The 25,823-nt window shown below is 43.2% G+C and overlaps 1 protein-coding gene and 1 long non-coding RNA gene across 2 annotated transcripts; one reads left to right on the top strand and one right to left on the bottom strand.

Moving 5' to 3' along the window:
- Positions 1–7,726: 7,726 nt before the first annotated feature.
- Positions 7,727–16,662, bottom strand: LOC118362975 (NADH dehydrogenase [ubiquinone] iron-sulfur protein 8, mitochondrial-like). The gene is made up of 7 exons (XM_035743728.2): positions 16,566–16,662; positions 15,663–15,707; positions 15,344–15,409; positions 14,968–15,057; positions 14,452–14,624; positions 8,849–8,977; positions 7,727–8,590 (listed from the first exon to the last, which is right to left on the bottom strand). Exons 2-7 carry the CDS (start codon positions 15,703–15,705, stop codon positions 8,459–8,461), a joined length of 633 nt encoding a protein of 210 aa, XP_035599621.2. The 5' UTR covers positions 15,706–15,707; positions 16,566–16,662; the 3' UTR covers positions 7,727–8,458.
- A 172-nt stretch (positions 16,663–16,834) lies between these two features.
- On the top strand, positions 16,835–20,533 carry LOC118362976 (uncharacterized). The gene is made up of 3 exons (XR_004821299.2): positions 16,835–16,986; positions 17,160–17,305; positions 17,572–20,533. It is a non-coding gene; the product is annotated as an uncharacterized LOC118362976 (long non-coding RNA).
- The last annotated feature ends 5,290 nt before the right edge of the window (positions 20,534–25,823 follow it).

Here is a 25,823-nt window from a genome sequence, read left to right as displayed (position 1 = left end):
CAATGGCATCGGGTGCTGCATGTATCCAGAAGGTCAGGAAGTTTGCCTCCAGTAATGCGTTGTGCAGACCGCACCACCCTCTGGAGAGCTTTATGGTTGTGGGCGGTGCAGTTGTTGTAGTATGATCTAAAATAAAGACGCGCGACAACGAGGTTCTAGCTCCATCCTGTTTATTAACCTCACCCTTGCATGTCCTACATAGGTACGGATACCCCCAAGGGACATCCTACTACATCTTCCCCTCTCCCATGAACAAGAACTCAACATGCATAACTACTGAAGCATAACTGAAATGCAATTTGGAAACCAGTATTATTCTCTAACATGCTACTTCCCATCCTGAAACAGTATGAAAGCATTACATCACACAGTATGAACATTAACTTAGGTACAGTCTCTTTTTGCTGGGTATGGTCCCCAACAGTATGTTTTCTCTTCACGTAACATAGTCTTTCAGCCACTCTGGTGGCTTCACATCCCTTTTTGGGCACGCTTGTGGCTCTGTGAGCATTCTCTCTCCTTCACCCTCTTTTTGTGCATTTTCTGTGGCCTCGGTCTATGTGGCTGGTAGATCTGGAAGAGGTCTGAGGTATGTTTTGTTCCTTCGTACCTCTTCTGAGCCTGTGTCCACCACATAGGAGCGTGGGGCATCCGCTTTCCTCAGCACTATTGCTGGTGTCTTTGAGTTTGTAACCCACATGCGTTGACCTTCGGTCAGCTCTGGTCTCTCCTTAGCACCGATTAAAGTCTCCAGTTTGCATTTGTTTCTGCCGTTTGTCCCTCTCAGCGAAGGCCTTCCTGTTAGGCCATCGGGGTTTAAGCTGAGCCGGCGAGACAGGCAATGGGGAATGCAGCCTCCAGCCCATCAGGAGCTCGGCAGGCGACGGCCCATGATGCAGTGGTGTAATTCTGTAAGCTTACAGAGCCCTGTATGGATCCTTGTTCTTTTTCAGCAGTCCCTTGCTCGTTAGCTAGCAAAATAATGATGTGCGCTGTTTTATCTCCAACATTGTGCCCTCCCTGCTTTGAAACAGCCTGAATGTATGATTTACTTGGTACCTCCTTCACGTTTATGTGAATTTTAAAACCACTTAACCTAACCCTTACATGTCCTACATAGGTACGGATAACCCCAAGTGATACAACCCGACAGGATGCTCTCAATTGTGCATTTGTAAAAGTTTGTGAGGGTATTAGGTGTTAAGCCAAATTTCTTTAGCCACCTGAGGTTGAAGAGGCGCTGTTGTGCCTTCTTCACCACACTGTCTGTGTGTGTGGACCGTTTCAGTTTGTCAGTGATGTGAGAGGTTGATTGAGTGAGAGGTTATTGTCCTGGCCCCACACTCCCAGAGCCCTCACCTCCCCCCATTAGGCTGTCTCATCGTTGTTGGTAATCAAGCCTACTACTGTTGTGTCATCTGCAAACTTGATGATTGAGTTGGAGGTGTGCTTGGCCATGCAGTCATGGGTGAATAGGGAGTACAGGATGGGGCTGAGCACGCGCCCTTCTGGGGCCCCATTGTTGAGGATTGGCAAAAAGGCGTTTTTTTCCCTACCATCACCATCTGGAGGCGACCCGTCAGGAAATCCAGGACACAGTTGCACAGGGCAGGGTCCAGACCCAGGGCCTCGAACTTGTTAATGAGCTTGGAGGTCACTATGGTGTTATAGTGGTGTCACTATGGTGTCAGCTATAGTGTGAGGTTCTAATTTTTCAGAGTAAATAACTTACGGACACTAGGGAAGCTTAACCAAGTTGAATTCTTCCCAAAAGATTGTTACAGCTGTAATTCAGACACACAAAAAAAAACATTTCTCACAAGCACTGATATTCAACCCTTTCTCCTCGGCTGAGTCTCCTTTCCCACAACCACACAGCCAATTCATCCCTGTTGCTAGACAGAACCTTAGTTAGTATAGTAGGTAGTATAACAATGGTTGAGAGTTTTAGCGGCGCGAGTACAACAATCAATATGTTAATAGAGTTTTGGGAGCCTTTTCCTCAAATTTGTTTTGTTAAAATCGCCAGCTATAATAAATGCAGCCTCAGGATATGTGGTTTCCAGTTTGTTTTGGTTTCCAGTGAAGTTCTTTGAGGGCCGTTGTGGTATCGGCTTGAGGAGGGATATTGACCGATGTGGATATTATTGACTAAAAATCTCTCGGGAGATAGTACGCTCGGCATTTGATTGTGAGATATTCTAGGCCAGGTGAACAGAAGGACTTGAGTTCCATGTATGTATTCACAGTTACACCATAATAATAAAACATATACAGTTGAAGTCGGAAGTTTACATACACCTTAGCCAAATACGTTTAAACTCAGTTTTTCACAATTCCTGACATTTAATCCTAGTAAAAATGCCCTGTCTTAGGTCAGTTAGGATCACCACTTTATTTGAAGAATGTGAAATGTCAGAATAATAGTAGAGAATTATTTATTTCCGAATTATTTATTATTTTCATCACATTCCCAGTGGGTCAAAAGTTTACATACACCCAATTAGTATTTGGTAGCATTGCCTTTAAATAGTTTAACATGGGTCCAACATTTCAGGTTGCCTTCCACAAGCTTCCCACAATAAGTTGGGTGAATTTTGGCCCATTCCTCCTGACAGAGCTGGTGTAACTGAGTCAGGTTTGTAGGACGTGCTCGCACACGTTTTTCAGTTCTAGCACTATTAAATCAGGAAGTAACTACAAACAATATACAGTGCATTCGGGAATGTATTCAGACCCCTTCCCCTTTTCCACATTTTGATAGGTTACAGCCTCATTCTAAAATGGATTTAATAATTTTTCTCTCATCAATCTACACACAGTACCCCATAATGACAAAGCGAAAAAGTTTTTTTTCAACTGTATCAAAAATAAACAACAGAAATACCTTATTTACATAAGTATGCAGACCCTTTGCTATGACACTCAAAATTGAGCTTAGGTGTATCCTGTTTCCATTAATCATCCTTGAGATGTTTCTACAACTTGATTGGAGTCCACCTGTGGTAAATTCAAATAATTTGGACACAATTTTTTAAAGGCACATACCTGTCTATATAAGATCCCACAGTTGACAGTGCAAGTCAGTGAAAAAAACAAGCCATGAGGGCCCCCGAGTGGCGCAGCTGTCTGAGGCACTGCATCTCAGTGCAAGAGGTGTCACTACCGACCCTGGTTCGATCCTGGTCTGTATCACAACCGGCTATGTTTGGGAGTCACATAGGGCGGCGCACAATGGACCCAGGGAAGGGTACCAAAACATTTCTGCAGCATTGAAGGACCCCAAGAACACAGTGGCCTCCATCATTCTTGAATGGAAGAAGTTTGGAACCACCAAGGCTCTTCATACAGCTGGCAGCCTGGCCAAACTGAGCAATTGGGCCTTGGAATCTGATGATCACTCTGTCAGAGTTCCAGAGTTTCTCTGTGGAGATGAGAGAACCTTCCAGAAGGACACATATCTCTGCAGCACTCCACCAATCAGGCCTTTATGGTGAAGTGGCCAGATGGAAGCCAGTAAAAGACAAGACAGCCCACTTGGATTTTGGCAAAAGGTACCTAAAGGACTCTCAGATTATGAGAAACAAGATTGTCTCTGTTCTGATGAAATCAAGATTTAACTCTGGTCTGAATGCCAAGAGTCATGTCTATAGGAAACCTGGCACCATCTCTACAGTGAAGCATTGTGGTGGCAGCATCATGCTGTGGGGATGTTTGTCAGTGGCAGAAACTGGGAAACTAGTCAGGATCGAGGGAAAGATGAACGGAGCAAAGTACAGAGAGATCCTCTGTACTTGCTCCTGAGCCAAGACAAAGCAGGAATGGCATTTTGGGACAAGTCTCTGAATGTCCTTGAGTGGCCCAGCCAAAGCCTGGACTAGAACCCAATCTAACATCTCTGGAGAGACCTGAAAATAGCTGTGCAGCGATGCTCCCCATCCAACCTGAGAGAGCTTGAGAGGATCTGCAGAGAAGAATGGGAGAAACTCCCCAAATACAGGTGTGCCAAGCTTGTGGCGTAATACCCAAGAAGACTCGACGCTGTAATCGCTGCTAAAAAGGTACTAAACAAAGGGTCTGAATACTTACACATGTAAATGAGATATTTCATTTTATTATTAATACATTAGCAATTTCCGAACCTGTTTCTGCTTTGTCATTATGAGGTATTGTGTGTAGATTGATGAGGAAAAAAACAAATGTAATCCAGTGTAGAATAAGGCTGCAACGTAACAAAGTGGATAAAGTCCAGTGGTCTGAATACTTTCTGAATGCACTGTAAAGGGATAACCTGCCTTTCCAGCCACACCACATTCATACAATTCTCGGTCAATGAACGCATCTCTGCTGTTATATGTTGTTTTCATTGTAAAAGGGCTCGCAATCAAACGTCAACAGGTGCATGCCACGGCCTACTGTACTGGAGTGTGGAAGCTTTTCAACTGTCCATCCAAATCCACTGCCTTGTCTACTAGTATATTCTTAACAGCCATCTAGTACAGTAGGAGTGAGATGTCCAACCTCACAGCTTTTCAGTGTAACCCAGGTGTAAAACTAATTCCACGGAGGACCGAGTGTCTGCAGGTTTCTGCTCATCCCTTGTTCTTGATTGATGAATGAAGGTCACAAATTAGTTTTAAAAAACTCCCTTCACCTGGTTGTCTAGGTCTTAATTGAAAGGATTTTTTTTTTTAACCCGCAGACACTAGGCCCTCAATGGAATGAGTGACACCCCTGGTCTAACACAATAAGCTAACTGCTGCTGCCTCTACTAATAATGAACTTACATATTTAAATGCACCAGTACATATCCTTAAAGATCTATACTGGATTCTTTCCATCTCTAAAGCCAAGTGTTCCCTGCTGTTCCATTAACTACAGTATCTTGCAAAAGTATTCATCCCTCTTGGCGTTTTTCCTATTTTGTTGCATTACAACCTGTCATTTAAATCGATTTTTATTTGGATTTCATGTAATGGGCACACACAAAATAGTCCAAATTGGTGAAGTGAAATGAAAAACATGACTTCTAAAAAAAATCTTAAAAAATAAAACGGAAAAGTGCTGCGTGCATATGTATTCACCCCCTTTGCTATGAAGCCTCTAAATAAGATCTGGTGCAACCAATTACCTTCAGAAGTAATATAATTTGTTTTAAAAAGTCTACATGTGTGCAATCTAAGTGCCACATGATCTGTCACATGATCTCAGTATATATACACCTGTTCTGAAAGAACCCAGAGTCTGCAACACCACTAAGAAGGGGCACCATGAAGACCAAGGAGCTCTCCAAACAGGCCAGGGACAAAGTTGTGCAGAAGTACAGATAAGGGGTGGGTTATAAAAAAATATCAGACACTTTGAACATCCCACGAAGCACCGTTAAATCCATTATTAAAAAATGGAAAGAATATGGCACCACAACAAACCTGCCAAAGAGGGCCGCCCACCAAAACTCACAGACCAGGCAAGGAGGGCATTAATCAGAGAGGCAACAAAAGAGACCAAAGATAACCCTGATGGAGCTGCAAAGCTCCACCGTGGAGATTGGAGTATCTGCCCATAGGACCACTTAAAGCCGTACACTCCACAGAGCTGGGCTTTACGGAAGAGTGGCCAGAAAAAAAGCCATTGCTTCAAGAAAAAAATAAGCAAACACATTTGTTTTTTTCCAAAGGGCATATGGGAGTCTCCCCAAACATATGGAAGAAGATACTATGGTCAGATGAGACTAAATTGTAGCTTATTTGGACATACATAAAAAAAAATATTTTAAAAAATCAAGGCAAATGCTATGTCTGGTGCAAACCCAACACCTCTCATCACCCCGAGAACATCATCCCCACAGTGAAGCATGGTGGTGGCAGCATCACGCTGTGGGGATTTTCCATCGGTAGGGACTGGGAAACTGGTCAGAATTGAAGGAATGGTGGATGGCTCTAAATAGAGGAAATTCTTGAGGGAAACCTGTTTCAGTCTTCCAGAGATTTGAGACTGGGATGGAGTTTCACCTTCCAGCAAGACAATGACCCTAAGCATACTGCTAAATCAACACTCGAGTTATTTAAGGGGAAACATTTAAATGCCTTGGAATGGCCAAGTCAAAGCCCAGAATCTGTGGTCTGACGTAAAGATTGCTGTACACCAGCGGAACCCATCCAACTTGAAGACGCTGGAGCAGTTTTGCTTTGAAGAATGCGCAAGAATCCCAGTGGCTAAATGTGCCAAGCTTATAGAGACATACCCCAAGAGACTTGCAGCTGTAAGTGTTGCAAAAGGTGGCTCTACAAAGTATTTTCTTTGGGGGGGTGAATAGTTATGCATGCTCAAGTTCTGTTTTTTTTTGGTGGGGGGTATATAGTTATGCACGTTTTCAGTTTGTCTTATTTATTGTTTGTTTCACAAGAAAAAAATATTTTGCATCTTCAAAGTGGAAAGCATGTTGTGTAAATCAAATGATACAAACCCCCCCAAAATCCATTTTAATTCCAGGTTGTAAGGCAACAAAATAGGAAAAAGCAAGTGACGCCCGGTTTATACCTGCTTGGTCTCTAATTTATTATTTAGGGTTTAGCTCGAGACCACTTTACACACCAGCAGCAACCTGGCATGTTTTGGTCTGGTTCACAAAATGTCTAACCATTTCAACATGTGGACCGCAGCCTCAGGTTCTCTGGACTGTATGTTAATTCCTTTTAAGCACTCTGGCCTTGGAGGTCATTCAGTCATGTTGAAAAGAACTCTGAGCTCACTTGGGCGTGGATACTGACTGGGCACAAGTTCACATAAAAAAACCATTATCATTTAGAAGGCTAAAATCACAAAAGTATTCTCATATTTAATCATATAATTTCTACAACATTTAGATGCTAACTTAATACATAGGACACATACACTTTCAGAGTTACAGTTACCTTGATATAACATCCTTAATGACATCACAAAATATACAATGCGACAGGTTTATTCTTGAAGTCCCTACTGACCATTTCCCACATTCTTTATGTTAGAAAAATTGTTCCAAAGTTCTTCTTTGGCCGTTAGACCTTTTAGGCGGGCCACACTCTGTAACAAAGGGATTTCTTTCCCAATACTGCAGGCCAGAAAGAGAATGTTCTCTCTAAATTTACAACCGGTTGTTAAGTCCCAACTCCTCCTCCCCCTCTCCTCTGTCACCTTTTATCCTCACCAAGGAGTCATGACAACGGTCAACTGTTTGGACTTTACATAGACAAGTGTGTGCCTTTCCAAATCATGTCCAATCAATTGAATTTACCACAGGTGGACTCCAATCAAGTTATAGAAACATGTCAACATTGATGAATGGATACAGGATGCACCCGAGCTCAATTTCAAGTATCATAGCAAAGGGTCTGAATACTTATGTAAATAAGGTACTCGTTTGTTTTTTATAAATGTGCAAACATTTCTAAAAACCTGTTTTCGCTTTGTCATTGAGAAAAAAAATATTTGATCAATTTTAGAATAAGGCTGTAACGTTACAAAATCTGGATAAAGTCAAAGGGAATGAATACTTCCCGAATGCACTGTATAACTAATTTACCACCTGGAAACATGCAGTCTTTTCAAACAGCTATTACACTAAAAGGGAATTATCAATTCCACAGTACTCTTCTAACCTCATAGTGTGAAAATATAAAAACACAGGAAAAAAAAATCACACATTTGACTTCAATGGGACTTTAAAAGACAACGCTGCAGGCCATTTTAAAACTTAGGACAGAACAATATTTATTCTTCATAATTTCAAGTCCATAAGTACTTAACCTTTGTACAATTATCATGACAACAAACCCCCATGTAACTTTGTGTTTGCAGCAGGCTAATATATTCTCTAGTTTGAGGATATTAATAATAATTATAATAGAGCCCGAGTATCATGTGCCAACTGGTTGTGTATTACTCTCCGACAAAATGATAACACGCCGCCCTTAAAACAGAGTAGGACTGCGTCCCAAAAGCCACCCTATTCCTTATATAGTGCATTACTTTTGACCAGTCTTATGGGCCCTGGTCAAAGGTAGTGCACTATATAGGAGGTAAGGTACCATTTGGGACACAGAGTATGTAGTTGTCCCTAACCACTAACAAACACATGGTCAGATTTTTTTCTCTTGTTCCTACTGGTTCAAGTTAATTTGATCTGATCCTAGATCTGTGGTTTGGGGCAATATCTTACCCCGAATCAGATAGACAGTACTGTTGAGCATAGACATCAGGGGTGCGTTCAGCAGGGCACAGCGTTGTGGAACGTTCAGACATATGGTATGTAGAAAAAACATGCCTCATTGACAAGTAGAATAAAGAATCATGTCAACTCTATTGATGTAATTTCTTTATGAAAATTTCCACAACGTATCCCTATTGAATGTGCCCCAGGATAGGTATCTGTGGGCTGGCTGCCGGTACAGGAGACCGCGTCAGCCAGCCTGTCTGTCTATCGATAGAGGTAATCAGCTTGTATGTTGGCAGCGATCTCGGCCTCCCACTTGTCTCCGTTGTTGAGCAGTTTCTCTTTGTTGTAGAGCAGCTCCTCATGGGTCTCTGTGGAAAACTCAAAGTTGGGGCCCTGAGGGAGAGAGAGGTGAAAGAGACAGGGAGAGAGGGGGGACACCACACCAAATAGTTTTACAGGTCCTTCACGCCAACCTCAGTCACAGGAATTTGAACATCCAAACATCTACAGAAGAAGATATGATAGAGGGGTAGAGGGGCACTCTTTAACCTACATAGTGCACTACCTTTGGTGAAATGTAGTGCACTCAGTAGGGAATAGGGTGCCATTTGGGACACCGACCACAGTAGAGGTGTAGAAGGTTCTGCTCACCTCCACGATGGCATCAACAGGACAGGCCTCTTGGCAGAAGCCACAGTAAATACATTTGGTCATGTCGATGTCGTAGCGCGTTGTCCTCCTGCTGCCGTCCGAACGGGGCTCTGCCTCAATGGTGATGGCCTATGCATTGGGGGTAAATCATGTTTATGGCAGTGAGCCTTAAGGTGTTGTGGTATAGCAGACATAGGATTAGTCCCAAATGGCACCATATTCTGTAAATGGTGCACTTCTTTTGACCAGGGCCTATAGAGTGCACTATGTAGGGATCTGCGCAGCCATGAATGTATTTACATTGCAAAGTGCAGGTGTTTTAATGCCCTGGGAATGGTAGGGATATGCAGATGTGAATAGTACAGTTGTGTAAACACTACAGGGTATGGTTGCTCCAGTTGGTCGTAACTCTACTCAGACGTAAAATGCATTTAACGCCGAACAAAGAAATCATACCCGTTGCACCACCTGGGCGTCAGCCGTCTATGAGCTGTCTAGTAAGGAGCAGGAGTATGGTGTTAAATTGAGACGATCTTCATCACGATACCGATTAGAAATTAATAGTCCTCCATCTTCAAAAGCATGTGAATCTCGCGTTCGTATTTCACAACCTCCACTGACTTTTGGAGTTGCTTACGCACGAGTCATTAGCTAAATAACACTCTAGATTTGGGCAACATTATAGCACGCTAAATGCTTCCGATCAGTGATAGATGAGCAAACGAATAAATGAGCTGACAACACTTATTTGCTCAGCCCGAGACCAATTAACAAAATATACAGACGGAGATTGAGTGAAACAAAATCACATTGGACAAGTCACAGGCTTTTGGTCGGGAGTAAGCTACTATGTAAAGTAAATAGAAAAATCATCAACTTGTTATAGGCTTCATAAACATGCTATCAAAATGGTCTGAGTGCTAAATAATAGAGTCGTCATCTTGACTAAAAGATAGTTTCCCGCCTACAAATATCTTGGCATTTACATTTAATACGCACGACTGCATCCTGTATCAAAAGGCTGGCTGGTCCTCATTAAAGTACCGTAGACCACTTCACTATTCCTTGTTTGTTCACAAATCTCTGACTACACACGCCTCTGATTTACCTAGCTTCGTTGTGAAAGTATCAAAACATAAGATACCAAACCAGTTCACTCAAGGTTCCTCTGGTCTCTCCACTGAATTAGGTTTTAATGCCCCCAATTTTTTTAATAACCTGCAGAACTGCATCTTGATTCCCCGGTGTCGCTAGGGCAGTTTAGGAGTCTAATGTTGAATTTGTTAAATGAGAATTGCATTTGTGTTGATTAAAAGCAACAAAAAAAATGGTGGTGTTGAATTTGTATTGTAACCAGTGTTCGAGACGATTTAGACATATTTGTATAAAATACAGAATATACAGAGCTCCATGTACATTAATGTATATGATGAAATTAGGTACAATCCTTTATGATTTATATTTACCTGATTGAGATACATTCCATTGGTATTAGTGCAAGTACATTTTTGGCACCCATTCATTGTACTGTGGTAAATGTGTTGGTGATAGGATAAAGGCAGGAAGTATTTGTTATTTGTATTTTTTTTTTATACCTTTATTTAATAACTAGTTGGGCCTTTGGGGGGAGGGGAGTTCTTGAAAGACACGGGAGAAGTATAGTCTTGACTATACATGTCATGTAATCTATGCTTTAAGTTGATTGGAGAATCTTATTTTTTTTATATAAGAACAACAAACCTTTTGCATCATATCCCTGGATCTCATTGAATTTGGGAACTTAGAATGTGGACTGTATGCGTCCGGGGAAAAAACTGCTTCAGGCTTGGGCAGTGGCTATGGTCAATTGGTAAGGAAGCACACACACACTACCGGTCAAAAGTTTTAGAACACCTACTCATTCAAAGGTTTTTCTTAATTAAAAAAAATATTTTCTACATTCTAGAATAATAGAGAAGACATCAAAACTATGAATTAACACAAATGGAATCACGTAGTAACCAAAACAGTGTTAAACAAATCAAAAATACATTCTATATTTGAGATTCTCCAAATAGCCACCCTTTGCCTTGATGACAGCTTTGCACACTCTTGGCATTTGCTCAAACAGCTTCACAAGGTAGTCACCTGGAATGCATTTCTTCAAAAAAGTTTCTTCAAGTGGGTCACAAAAACCATCAAGTGCAATGATGAAACTGGCTCTCACAAGGACCGCCACAGGAATGGAAGACCCAGAGTTACCTCTGCTGCAGAGGATAAGTTCATTAGAGTTACCAGCCTCAGAAATTGCAGCCCAAATAAATGCTTCACAGAGTTGAAGTAACAGACACATCTCAACATCAACTGTTCAGAGGAGACTGCGTGAATTAGGCCTTCATGGTCAAATTGTTGCAAAGAAACCACTACTAAAGGACACCAATAAGAAGAAGACTTGCTTGGGCCAAGAAACACGAGCAATGGACATTAAACCGGTGGAAATCTGTCCTTTGGTCTGGAGTCCAAATTGGAGATTTTTGGTTCCAACCGCCTTGTCTTTCTGAGACATGGTGTGGGTGAACAGATGATCTCTGCATTTGTATTTCCCACCGTAAAGCATGGAGGAGGTGTTATGATGGTGTGGGGGTGCTTTGCTGGTGACACTGTCTGTGATTTATTTAGAATTAAAGACACACTTAACTTCATATGGCTGCAGGGGCAGTATTGAGTAGCTTGGATGAAAAGGTGCCCATTGTAAACGGCCAGCTCCTCAGCCTCAGTTGCTAATATATGCATAGTATTATTAGTATTGGATAGGAAACACTCTAAAGTTTCCAAAACTATCAAAATATTGTCTGTGAGTATAACAGAACTGATATTGCAGGCGAAACCCTGAGGAAAATCAAAACAGGAAGTGGCTTCCATTTTGAAAACTCCATGTTCCATAGCCTCCCTTTGCTAGATTTAAAGGGATATGAACCAGATTCCTTTTCCCATCGCTTCCTCAAGGTGTCAACAGTCTTCAGAGATAGTTTCAGGCTTTTATTTTGAAAAATGAGCCAGAACGATAACATCGCGTCAAGTGGTCACATGAGTTTTGCTCACGCAACAGAGTTTGGATAGGTATTGCTTTTCCCTCTCCTACTGTGAAAGACATTTGCGGTTGGTATATTATCGATTATATATTTTAAAAACAACCTGAGGATTGATTATAAAAAACTTTTGACATGTTTCTGTGGACAATATGGAAACTATTTGGAATTTGTCTGCGTTGTCGTGACCGCTCTTTCCTGTGGATTTCTGAACATAAACGGGACAAACAAACAGAGGTATTTTGGATATAAAAATAATCTTTATGGAACAAAAGGAACATTTGTTGTGTAACTGGGAGTCTCGGGAGTGAAAACATCCGAAGATCATCAAAGGTAAACGATCACCTCAAACTTTCCAAATGCCAGTTGTTTTTCGGTTACAAATCATGAAGTACAGTCGTGACCAAAAGTTTTGAGAATGACACAAATATTAATTTTCACAAAGTCTGCTGCCTCAGTTTGTATGATGGCAATTTGGATATACTCCAGAATGTTATGAAGCGTGGTCAGATGAATTGCAAAATCTCTCTTTGCCTTGCACTGAACTGAATCCCCCCAAAATATTTCCACTGCATTTCAGCCCTGCCACAAAAGGACCAGCTGACATCATGTTAGTGATTCTCGTTAACACAGGTGTGAGTGTTGACGAGGACAAAGCTGGAGATCACTCTGTCATGCTGATTGAGTTTGAATAACAGACTGGAAGCGTTAAAAGGAGGGTGGTGCTTGGAATCATTGCTCTTCCTCTGTCAAACATGGTTACCTAAAAGGAAACGCGTGCCATGATCATTGCTTTGCACAAAAAGGGCTTCACAGGCAAGGATATTGCTGCCAGTAAGATTGCACCTAAATCAACCATTTATCGAATCATCAAGAATTTCAAGGAGAGCGGTTCAATTGTTGTGAAGAAGGCCTCAGGATGCCCAAGAATGTCGAACAAGTGCCAGGACCATCTCCTAAAGTTGATTCAGCTGCGGGATCGGGGCACCACCAGTACAGAGCTTGCTCAGGAATGGCAGCAGGCAGGTGTGAGTGTATCTGCACACACAGTGAGGCAAAGACTTTTGGAAGATGGCCTGGTGGTCAAGAAGGGCAGCAAAGAAGCCACTTCTCTCCAGGAAAAACATCAGGGACAGACTGATATTCTGCAAAGGTACAGGGATTGGACTGCTGAGGACTGGGGTAAAGTCATTTTCTCTGATGAATCCCCTTTCCGATTGTTTGGGGCATCCGTAAAAAAACTTGTCCGGAGAAGACAAGGTGAGCGCTACCATCAGTTCTGTGTCATGCCAACAGTAAAGCATCTTGAGACCATTCATGTGTGGGGTTGCTTCTCAGCTAAGGGAGTGGGCTCACTCACAATTTTGCCTAAGAACATAGCCATGAATAAAGAATGGTACCAACACATCCTCGGAGAGCAACTTCTCCCAACCATCCAGGAACAGTTTGGTGACGAACAATCCCTTTTCCAGCATGATGGAGCACCTTGCCATAAGGCAAAAGTGATAACTAAGTGGCTCGGGGAACAAAACATTGATATTTTGGGTCCATGGTCAGGAAACTCCCCAGACCTTAATCCCATTGAGAACTTGTGGTCAATCCTCAAGAGGCAGGTGGACAAACAAAAACCCACAAATTCTGACAAACTCAAAGCATTGATTATGCAAGAATGGGCTGCCATCAGTCAGGATGTGGCCCAGAAGTTAATTGACAGCATGCCAAGGCAGATTGCAGAGGTCTTGAAAAAGAAGTGTCAACACTGCAAATATTGACTCTCTGCATCAACTTCATGTAATTGTCAGTAAAAGCCTTTGACACTTATGAAACACTTGTAATTATACTTCAGTATTCCATAGTAATATCTGACAAAAATATCTAAAGACACTGAAGCAGCAAACATTGTGGAAGTTAATGTGTCATTCTCAAAACTTTTGGCCACGACTGTACACTTCATCACCTTCTCACCCAGTCTCCGTGGTCAGGCTTCTCACCTAACATTACCTCTTCGTTATCGTTCAGGGGACGCGATGCTGTAACTGGCAAACTGCCTTTCCAGAGCATGCGCCAATACTGTAACTGACAAGTTGGTTCACTTCTCTCTTCAGTCACGTGCTGCGCTGCATTCTGTTACGTGAACGATTGGCTGAGCCTTGGATACAGACAGTATTGCTCCAAAACGCGCATCACTCGTTCGCTTACAGCCAGTAGTGATCCAGCCAGTAGTGATCCAAAGTCACCCCCACCAAACTTTTCTCATTGTCTCTACACAAATCACGTACGTCATCTATTTTGGTTTCAAAACGCCGAATTGTGCCGAAAAGTGACTCGATTGCATCCCTGATTATGAAGCATTAAATCTCATGAACGCACATTGCTTACACAGGACTTAGCTACGACAAGTCTTATTTTAAGTTGGTGCAACAGGTGGAAATTCTGATCACAAAGTCTGACGTAGCTATGCCTGACCTAGCATTTAAGACCACATTTTTACGCCCGACTGGTGCAACAGGCCACAACAGGTGTGTTTCTATGTACCTGGGCAGGGCAGATGGCTTCACACAGCTTGCAGGCGATGCAGCGTTCCTCTCCAGAGGGGTACCTGCGCAGGGCGTGCTCACCACGGAAACGGGGAGACAGAGGCCCCTTCTCAAACGGGTAGTTTATGGTGGCCGGCTCTCTGAACAGGTAGCTCATGGTCATGCCCAATCCTGGCGGAGCAGGAAGTGATGTTATACACTGCACCGGCTGCATCCAAAATGGCACGGTACAAGTACAGAGTTCAGGTAAAGACTACTTTGTCAGTATGTAGCCTTTATCACAGTCCTTGCAAGGCTGGTCCCTGATCTTTTGGTGCCCTCTTGTGAACTCCTATGAAAGTTGTCATAGGAGTTTCCAAAATACCAACAAAAAAATCTGGGACCAGGTTATTCAGTGGCTGTGTCTGAAATGACACCCTATGGGCCCTGGTCAAAAGTAGTGGACTATATAGGGAATATAGCACCATTTCAGACATGGGGGTTGGTGTCACGAAGAGTCAGGAGTGAAACTGACCTCTGAAGAGCTCCGTCCATAGCAGAGTCTGAGCGGCTCTGTCTGTTATGGACTTCATGTCTGTGGGCAGATCCTGAGCATTCACATACTCTACAAAGAGAGGGACGGAAGAGAGGGAGAAAGAGCGATATTAATGTTGAGTGTGTGTCTGAACATTCATACTAATCAAAGGCAAACAAAGTGCAGCTGTGTGGGGAATGCAGTGGTCAGGTGTATTTGAGACACTGGGTGTGCTCGTTTTGAATTTCCCGGTGCCCCGGATGGGTGGGGGATGTCCCTTGAGGCCTAATGGAATGTGCAAATGCCGCCCACCCGGGGCACCCAGTGATGCAAAACTAACGTGCCTTGAGAGCTGGGGGAAAGAGGCAGTACTTACTGAATCCCTCTCTCTGGGCCGACAGACTGATTGGACGCACAAGATTGTGTCCAGCCGCAATGGTGCCTGTGAAAAAAAAAAGAAAGGAGTAAAATTATGACATAAGAAAGAGGATGGAATGGCACGACCAGGGAAATGTTTTCACCACAAGAGGTCAACAATTAGCAAGTATCTGTAACCACAGTTACCCCAAATAACTGAGTAGAGCCTAAATGTGAACTGTTGATGACCCATTTGACTTTCATATCAATAAAGCAGTGCACCACATCATCAATATCCATCCATATTTCCATCCCTCCCTCTTCAGGTGAGGTCTTACCTGGCCGGGACACAGAATATAGTACACGCAACGCTGCAGACATGCCTGGAAAATTCCAATGCCACAGGAAGAAAGAGGTAGAGAAAGAAACAGAAACATGTTATTATTAACCATGTGACACGGAACAGGTGCAATACAGGGTCTATGCACAAAAATGGGCCAATATTTTTTTGTAAAGGGTCACTGATCTATTAAACCGACAATGTGAAATCTATTGCCAGATAATACAGTACAATGCACTCATTCAGAAAACCGGCATTGGTCTTACTTTGTTTGTCATGACATAATGTAAAGATGTGCCTGGTCAAGAAATAGGTAGATAGCTAACTAAGTTCCATAGCTAACAGGTTCGTATTTGTGCTTGTTAAGAAAATCGTTAATGTGTGATGATCATTATGACCCTTATGTCAGCGCTCAGCTGGTCCTTGTGATGACAGCATGCGATGCGAGAGAAGCTACTACACTGCTGAATATCTGTTGACAGCATAGGTTAGCCAGTACGTTATCTCGCTAGTTGAGGACATAAGTGTTCTAGCAAGACTGTTCTCCCCGAAAACAGAAGTCAACCGTCTACCCAGGTGACCCAGGCCCCGTGACATGATATATTGTAGCAAAATGTCTCACTCACAAAAAGCTAAATACCAAAACGTTATACACTATGACAAATGCTTGTTAGATAGGTATTAGCGAGCCGGCTAGCAACCGGTTAGCCATACCATCCTCAAGGACTTTTCCAATGACTGACGTTATGTCGCTTAGTTGTAAAAACAGCGGTCATACAAGCACCAAAAGTAGGTAGAAATATAAAATATATTATTGTAAAAAATATATATTGTTGTAAAATATATTTAAAATCAGTGCAAATAATGATGTAGTTGATAAAATAACTTGAAACTCACTGACCTGTCGCTATTTGGCCTTCTAAACCAGAACAGCGGACGAATTAGGAAGTGCAATCGGCGTGGGCAGGAAGTAAAAGAACGTTATGACAGAGATCTCGTGTTGAACGTCAAAAAGTCGCCATGTTTGATGTGGCAAGTTCAAAAGTTTGAGAATATGATTTTCTATCCTAAAATACAGTGCTACGTGAAATTATTAAATGCATCGTTGTTGTTTTGAATTGATTGTGCTCCATTCAGTATGTAGTAGTGATATTTTACAGACACACACACCAATGCTTGATACGGCATTTGCTAGCAAATGAAGCAGGATAGTATTAATTGGAGAAGGTGTTTTTGGTGACGTCGCTTTGTGTAATCTTCACTCTCCCATTCATAACTCCCTATATCTCCTCATGGTTGTGGACTAAATATCCGTCTTAAAAGTAAGTACGCTACTGTATTACAATTACATTAATTATTCTATAATATCAATGATTTTTCTACACGTTGTGAGGCTTTCAAGATTGTATAATTTGACTAACCTACAGTAATTGACTGAATTCATTTATATCTTTATAAGTTATAATCACTGTTCTTTCTCTTCTCCATCGCTCAGTGAACGAGTGGGCCAACAGTACAGCAGTAGTGTTGGAGCAGTCGTGGACGAGGGTTGAGAGGTCAGTGCTGTTGGCAGTTCTGAGCATGGAGATGGTGCTGGGGGTCATTGGGAACTGTCTGGTACTACTGGTAAAAATCCTATAGGTAATTGTTATTAACTCTGAGCGTGACTTCTCTATCTCTCACATACACACACTTCTCTCCCTGAGTTACTGTTAGGAGATCCAACTAAGGACTCGTATATCCTCTTTTTATCCAGTGTTCTGACTGTAGTTTACTTCTGTGAATGTGTTTTACTTTACATATAGCCTGATGGTGGGACTCTTTTACAAATGTCATAGTACAAACAAGTTCTATCTGCTGATAGAGGCAGAGCCCATATATATAAAAGCTTGAAATCTCTTTCTCAGTGTAGGGGTCGGTTTCCCTGTAGATACTGGGTCCCCTTCGTCAATCTGACCCCTCTCACCACAGCTGATACTCCTGGTTAGACTGGACCTATCCCCTGCACCTGATTGGCGGAGAACTTGTCGCCGGTGATGCTCTACCTGGACTGCGAGTTGAACCCCATCATCTACTGTGCCAATCAGGACTTGCGGGAGGCGGGACTTGCTCTGTTCTAGACCAGTAGGAAGTTGTTATTCTCCGAGCCTGTGCTGACAAGCATGACAACGTTGGAATTGGAAAGATTTTACAACAAAATAAATTACAGTGGGGCAAAAAAGCATTTAGTCAGCCACCAATTGTGCAAGTTCTCCCACTTAAAAAGATGAGAGAGGCCTGTAATTTTCATCATAGACATACACTTCAACTATGACAGACAAAATGAGAAAAAAAATCCAGTAAATCACATTGTAGGATTTTTAATTAATTTATTTGCAAATTATGGTGGAAAATAAGTATTTGGTCAATAACAAAAGTTTATCTCAATACTTTGTTATATACCCTTTGTTGGCAATGACAGAGGTCAAACATTTTCTGTAAGTCTTCACAAGGTTTTCACACACTGTTGCTGGTATTTTGGCCCATTCCTCCAAGCAGATCTCCTCTAGAGCAGTGATGTTTTGGGGCTGTTGCTGGGCAACACGGACTTTCAACTCCCTCCATGGACACTTATATCATTTTTCACACTGAACAAAACCTGATATAGGTCAATTTCAGCACCCCCTATAGGTCAATGGTGAAAAAGCACTCACCTGTATTGACATTTTGGGTCATGGCTTCCTCTGTGTTGCCCCAAAATACCTTAAAATATTTGTATATTATAACCTTTATGATTGCAACATTGATAAAAAACATAAACTGCAGAAAATTGTGGTGTTTTAAATCCAAGTTACCTTTTACACTCAATTTTACACTAATGTATCCATCTCATAATTAAATGACAATTTACATAATGGTTTTGTTATCCAATCATCATGATGCATTACACCTCATGGCACAACAATCTGCTTAATACTGATATACAAATATACTTAATTTTTTCAAACATACATTCCAGACGAAATCCTGCAATGGGTCATGTCCGGCTGTCCAACTACCTACCCGCTCGACCCCACCTCCTCCCTTTCCCCAAACCATCTCTGGAGACCTTCTTCCATTCCTCAATTCTCTCATCATCTAATCCCTGACCACTGACTTCAAGATAGCCAAAGCCCTCCTCAAGAAACCAACACTTGACCCCTCTGACATCAAACTATAGACTGGTATCCCTTCTTTCTTTTCTTTCCAAAACACTTGAGCGTGCTGTCTATGACCAACTCTCTCATTATCTCTCAGAACATTCTTCTTGAACCTTACCAGTCAGGCTTCAAGACGGGTCACTCACCCTAGATCGTTCTCCTCTGCGTCATGGAGGCTCTCCACACTGCCAAAGTTGACTATCTCTCCTCTGTTCTCATAATATATGCCTCCTAGATCTACCTGCCGCCTTTGACACAGTGAACCATCGGACCCTCCTCTCCTGATCTCACTAATGGTGTCCCCCAGGGCTCGGTTATAGGCCCTGTTCTCTCTATACACCAAGTCACTTGGCTCCGTCATATCCTCGCGTGGTCACTCCTATCATCGCTATGTTGACGACACCTACTGACACCCAGGTGCTGACACACATCTCTGTGTGCCTGGCAGACATCTCAGCTTGGATGTCAGTCCACCACCTCAAGCTCAACCTTGACAATACTGAGTTGCTATTCCTCCCAGGGAAGGCTTGCCCGCTACAAGACATCTCCATCATGGTTGACAACTCCACTGTGTCCTCCTCCCAGAGTGCAAAGAACCTTGGCGTGACCCTGGACAACACCCTGTCGTTCTCTGCAAACAAAGCAGTGACTCGCTCCTGCAGGTTCATGCTCTACAACATTCATAGAGTGCGACCTTAACTCACACAGGAAGTGGGGCAGGTCCTAATACAGACATCTCCTCTCTGAACTACTTGCTGTTGGCTGGGCTCCCCACTTGTGCTATTAAATTCCTGCAACTGTTGCAGAACACAGTAGCCTGATTGGTGTTCAACCATTTCAAGTTCTCCCATGTCGCCCCGCTCCTCCGCACACTCTACTGGCTTCCAGTCGAAGCTCGCATCCACTACAAGACCGTGCAGCAAGGGGAACTGTCCCTCCCTACCTCCAGGCTATGCTCAAACCCTACACCCCAACCCGAGTTCTGACACCCCTGGTCTCCTGGCCCTCCCACCTCTACTGGAGGTCACCTCCCACTCAGCCCAGTCAAAGCTCTTGTCTGTCCTGGCACCCCAGTTGTGGAACAAGCTTCATCTTCCGAAAACGTCTGAGACCCTACCTCTTCAAAGACTATCTTAAATAATCCCACAGCACCACCCACCCCACCCCTGGCCTTTTATCGAATTGACACTCGCACTTGACTTTTTTTCCGTACTAGCATTGCTAGCGCTTTTCTTACTAACTACTTTATTTAGGAAAATGTACTTACAATGACTGAGATAATGTGGTTGTCCCACCTAGCTATCTTAAGATAAATGTACTAACTGTAAGCTGCTCTGGATAACAGCGTAAGTGTAAATGTTATTCGACGTTGTGTAAAATAATCATAAAGTGAAACATTTTTGAAATACCCACAGTCCTCGAAAAATGGAGCCACTTGGCAAGTTGTTGCAAGAACTTAAATTATGTTTAGAGAAATATGACTACAATTGAGTAAGTTAAACCACTACATTTTGTCTTTCTTTGGTTATCCTCATAAAGAAAGAACATATATTTCCACATTTTGAATTCAGGCTGTAACACAACAGAACGTGGAATAAGTCAAAGGTTATGAATACTTCCCGAAGGCACTGTATATCGAATGTGTGCAGCTAGCGTATTATTGTTCAGTGTTTCAAAACGTTGGGTGGCGATAAATACAGACAATTAAACTGTTCTTCACCTCCAAAAGCCTGTGGCGTTTTCTTTCCAAAAGCTACTGGCTTCTTCTTCGTGTGGCATATATTGCTGCCTTTCACAGATCAGAAAGTGCATTGCACATTTTGTTCACAATAAAGGGAAAATGGAAATGGGGAAAATATAAATATAAATTGCATCAACATTCAACCCTAGATCGATACCTCTATCCCCAACAAACCCACAACCCCATCCCACTACTTTGGCCGTGACAGATCCTACACTAGGCCGTCAGCCTGTGGTTCTACACTAAAATCTCTTGACACCCCAAAACGTCTCTGCTGCTACTACCAATTCAATCTTCTGGGATTTCCTTTCAGACAGTGCAGTGCAATTAATGACCATCATAATCAATGCCAAGAAGCCAGCCTTACTAAAGGACACACTGTTCGGGTAACTCTGTACTGTCCTACTTACTCACAGGGATCATCTCAGGCTCCCTCACCCTTATCCCACCATCCTCTACTTTCCTCACAGCCTCAGAGCTACTGGCTACTACCAAATATCAAAGATAGTTTTGAAAACTCGATGGGAGGATGGCAAAAAAACGACTTCCTGCTGAAGGCTTTTCAGCTTCATCCGTGGGGTTTACACGGTGCCGCCACCTAATGTACGTAGTGATCTGCACTTTTCTTCCAGTGGGTGAGGCGGTTTAGCGACTGGCATTTATTGATAGAAAGGAACCGTTCGGATTGGCTCAAAAATATTGTATATTGAATCAATGGCAAACATGTAGGCAATTTTGGGGTATATCCTGAGTAGAGAGGACAGCTATAATCACATATTGAATGGCAAACTCTGCCCACTTGCTGGCTGTAGGAATTTATAGGCTAAAGCCGGCCCTGGTTGGTCTACTTTGTTGGAGGAGTAGTCAAAGTGTGTGTGTGTGTGTGTGTGTGTGTGTGTGTGTGTGTGTGTGTGTGTGTGTGTGTGTGTGTGTGTGTGTGTGTGTGTGTGTGCGCACAACATCTGATGCCAAATTTACCTTACACAGTTTAGTCACAAAAGCCAATGGAAACTGGCATCTCACTGTGCGCGGAATGGGAGAGAACTGGTTTTGGCAGTTTCAATGAAGAAATTATTACACACACACACACACACACACACATGCACGAACACACAGAGCCGGAGGGAAGAGTGAGGTCGGCCATGTTAGAGTTGTGTTTGTTAGGAACACACGTGGGAAAAAGAATGAAAGCAGCTGAGTTGAGGAGAAGAGGATGGAGGGAAGAAAACACAGAGGAAGAGAATAGAACAGCGGTAAGAGAAATATACAGACAGATTTTTCCAGAAATCCTGGTGGGAGGTCTCTGGATTCCCTGCTTAATCCCTCCTGATTCCGGGAATATTCTATTCTAATATTCTGGGAATTTGGGCAAATGTACCGACATTTTGCAACCTCAAGTCTAATACATAGATCTCTAAAGAACTGTGAAGAAGCAGTGATTGAAATGCATTGACATTACACTGAGAGAGAGGACGTAGTAATGTCAACAGGTTGTTGTACGGCTTCTGTAGGGGCATATAGGATGTCTTGAGTGAATCCAAGCTGTGAATAGCCTCAGTTGACAAAACTAACTCGAGATTTCTGTAAAAATTGTGCCATCAATGACCTGTGCGGTCTTTGACACACACTGGTCACAGACAGGCGGACAGACAGGTCGAGAGACAGACAGGTCGAGAGACAGACAGGCAGACAGACACTGAGTGTATTATTACTGTACAAATGTGGTTATGAAACAACACTCTGTATGCCTCCAAAATGACACCGTATTCCTTATGTAGTGCACTACTTTTCACCAGAGCCCAACGATATTTGGAATGGGCCCTGGTCAATAGTAGTGTACAATAAAGGGAAAAGAGTGCCATTTGGGACACATATGATAAAAATCTCTCTGTATTCCTCTCTCTCTTGGTGTCTGAGGCGGACAGTCACTCTGGAAGTATGTCTCTGATCCAGTCCATGCTGCGCAGACTGAGCACTGCAGAAGACACGGATCAACCTCCTAACATACACTCGAACACGCACCGTAACACACACCAACACCTCAGAACCTCAGTGGAAACAGACAGGGGATTCTATGTGACCCCTCATGGCCACAATAATGCAGAGCTCAAATGCAAAGGAAAGCTTGCCGCAGTGATTGAGGATGATGATGGTGATTGTGTTGATGATGACAAGGATCCACAATTGAAAGTTCCGACTGAAAAGGGACAACGATCCGGAATCATCAGACAGGGATTCAGAAAGAGAAGAGGGGAATTCCGGTATTCCACTTTTGGATGCAGGATTGGAAAAACTGGGCAACGAGGAGGAGGAGGAGGAGGAGGAGGAGGAGGAGGAGGAGGAGGAAACCAGCGAAACCCCCTCTGTGATTCCCAGATGGGAGGGAAGGCAGTTGCTACCCTGTCCCCCTGGCCTGGACGCCAGACCCCCGCTTCCCCCCGTTGCCCCCAAGAGGGCTAAACCACCGCTACACCCTACAGGGCCACCGCCCCCTCCACCAGCCCTCGACCCTAGCCGGAGTGCTCCTGTGTGGGGGGGCCAGAAAATCTATTGTTGTCAAATGAGTCGCGCGCTAAACGATTGTGCCACTGCTGATTGTGTCAGAGGCTGTGGCACGTACAATCCGTTAGTACGCGGAGCCACTCAAATTTACCTCGAGCAACTCGCCCCTCGTTTGGCACAATCCGAAGTGATTTGTTTAACAATCAGATAAAACATCATGACTGGTTGTGTTCATGGCTACATTAAAAGGTAATACATTTGTATAATTAATTAGATGTCTGATTGGCCAACAAGCTTATTTGACACGTCAAGTAAATAGTATATTTTTTGACACGCAAAGATCCAAACAGCGTTCCATATAAATCCCATTAAAAGAAAATGGTGCATGCGCATAAGAGTAGCAGGGGCCTCTCCCTGGGGCTCCAAATCAATTGGTCTGCACATTCTTACTCCTTCTCCTCCCCCCTGCGTTCTCGTTCTCTCTCACTCATTCACTCTCTCTTCCCTCCACCTATTTTCTCTCTTTTCTTTTCCTCCACTCTCACATCCCTCTCAGATGAAGTGCAGGTCTGCTGCCCCCGGTGGCCACCCTGTGTCAGTGCATAACAAACAGGCCAACGCGTACCTGCTTTAGAACAACGCCAAAAGCCTTCGCATTTGGCCGGGAGGCTTTGAAATCTTCCTGGTAGGAGAGGGAGAGGGATGGATGGAGAGAGAGAGAGGGGGGTGAAGGGGGATTCATGAATGTGGGGAAGAGAGTAAGGGAAGGAGCACTATGCCAAACACCTTCACATCTGTCTAGGAGGCTTCAAACCCTTTCAGGTAGGAGAGGAAGTGATGGATGGAGAGAGGGGGAATGATGAAGACAGGGCGGATAATGGGTGGATGGAGAGGGAGGTAAATTAAGGTGGGAGGAAAGAGTGACGTTCGGTAGAAGGGGAATGAGGGAAGCTTTGCAGCACAACATTTCACATTGAACATATGACTTCTGTCTTGATATCTACAGTACATTTACAGTATTCAGACCCCTTGACTTTTTCCACATTTTGTTACGTTACAGCCTTATTCTAAAATTGATTCAATTGTTTTTTTCCTCATCAATCTACACACTACCCCATAATGACAAACACAGGTTTTTAGAAATAAAAAAATGAAATATTACATTTACGTAATTTTTCAGACCTTTTACTCAGTACTTTGTTGAAGCACCTTTGGCAGCGATTACAGCCTTGAGTCTTCTTGGGTATGATGCTACAAGCTTGGCACACCTGTATTTTGGGAGTTTCTCCCATTCTTCTCTGCAGATCCTCTCAAGCTCTGTCAGGTTGGATGGGGAGCGTTGCTGCACAGCTATTTTCAGGTCTCTCCAAAGATGGTAGCTGGGCCACTCAAGGATATTCAGAGACTGATTTTCATCAAGGATTTCTCCGTACTTTTCTCCGTTCATCTTTCCCTCAATCCTGACGAGTCTCCCAGTCCCTGCTGCTGAAGAAAATCAACACAGCATGATGCTGCCACTACCATGCTTCACCGTAGGGATGGCATTGGCCAGGTGATGAGAAGTGCCTGGTTGCTGTGACTCTTGGCATTCAGGCTAAAGAGTTCAATCTTGGTTTCATCAGACCAGATCATCTTGTTTCTCATGGTCTTGAGAGTCCTTTAGGTGCCTCTTGGCTAACTCCAAGTGAGCTGTCATGTACCTTTTACTGAGGAGTGCTTTCCGTCTGGCCACTCTACTATAAAGGCCTGATTGGTGGAGTGCTGCAGAGATAGTTGTCCCTCTGGAAGGTTCTTCCATCTCCACAGAGGAACTCTGGAGCTCTGTCAGAGTGACCATTGGGTTCTTGGTCACCTCCCTGACTTAGGCTCTTCTCCCCGATTGCTCAGTTTGGCCGGGCAGTTTGGCCGGCTCTAGGAAGAGTCTTGGTGGTTCCAAACTTTTTCCATTTAAGAATGATGGAGGCCACTGTGTTCTCGGGGAACTTCAATGATGCAGACATTTTTTGGTACACTTCCCCAGATCTGTGCCTCGACACAATCCTGTCTCAGAGCTCTACAGACAATTCCTTCGTCCTCATGGCTTGGTTTTTGCTTTGACATGCAATGTGGGACCTTATATAGACAGGTGTGCGCCTTTCCAAATCATGTCCAATCAATTGAACTTACCACAGGTGGACTCCAATCAAGTTGTAGAAACATCTCAAGGATGATCAATGGATACAGGATGAAACTGCGCTCAAATTTCCAGTCTCATAGCAAAAGGGTCTGAATACTAAATAAGGTATTACTGTTTTTTTGTATTTTTATACATTTGCAAAAATGTCAAAAAAACTGTTTTCGCTTTGTCAGTATGGGGTACTGTGTGTAGATCGACGAGGAAAATGTTTTATCAAATCAATTTTAGAATAAGGCTGTAAAGTAACAAAATGTGGAAAAAGTCAATATGTCGGAATACTTTCAGAATGCCCTGTACATATTGCCTCACCACCTGTCTTTCTATCGCTCTCTCTTCCTTTAACCACCTCTTTCTCTCTCCCTCCTCTCAATGTGGTAAGTTTGTGTGGATTGACGGCTCCAACTGGAACCCCTGGGGAGCCCATCGCCTGCTGGACGAGCCGCGAGGACTGTGTGGAGATGAACTGAAGCATTAAGAGATGGATGGAGTGATGGGGATGGATGGATATTTTTTACTTGCAATGGCTGTGATATGTTTGTTTTTACCTACCTTAGTTGAATG

Source organism: Oncorhynchus keta, chromosome 29, assembly GCF_023373465.1.
Source record: "Oncorhynchus keta strain PuntledgeMale-10-30-2019 chromosome 29, Oket_V2, whole genome shotgun sequence".
NCBI classification, from domain to species: domain Eukaryota; kingdom Metazoa; phylum Chordata; class Actinopteri; order Salmoniformes; family Salmonidae; genus Oncorhynchus; species Oncorhynchus keta.
The sequence above is the reverse complement of the archived record's forward strand: the minus strand, read 5'-3'. Positions and strand labels throughout refer to the sequence as shown.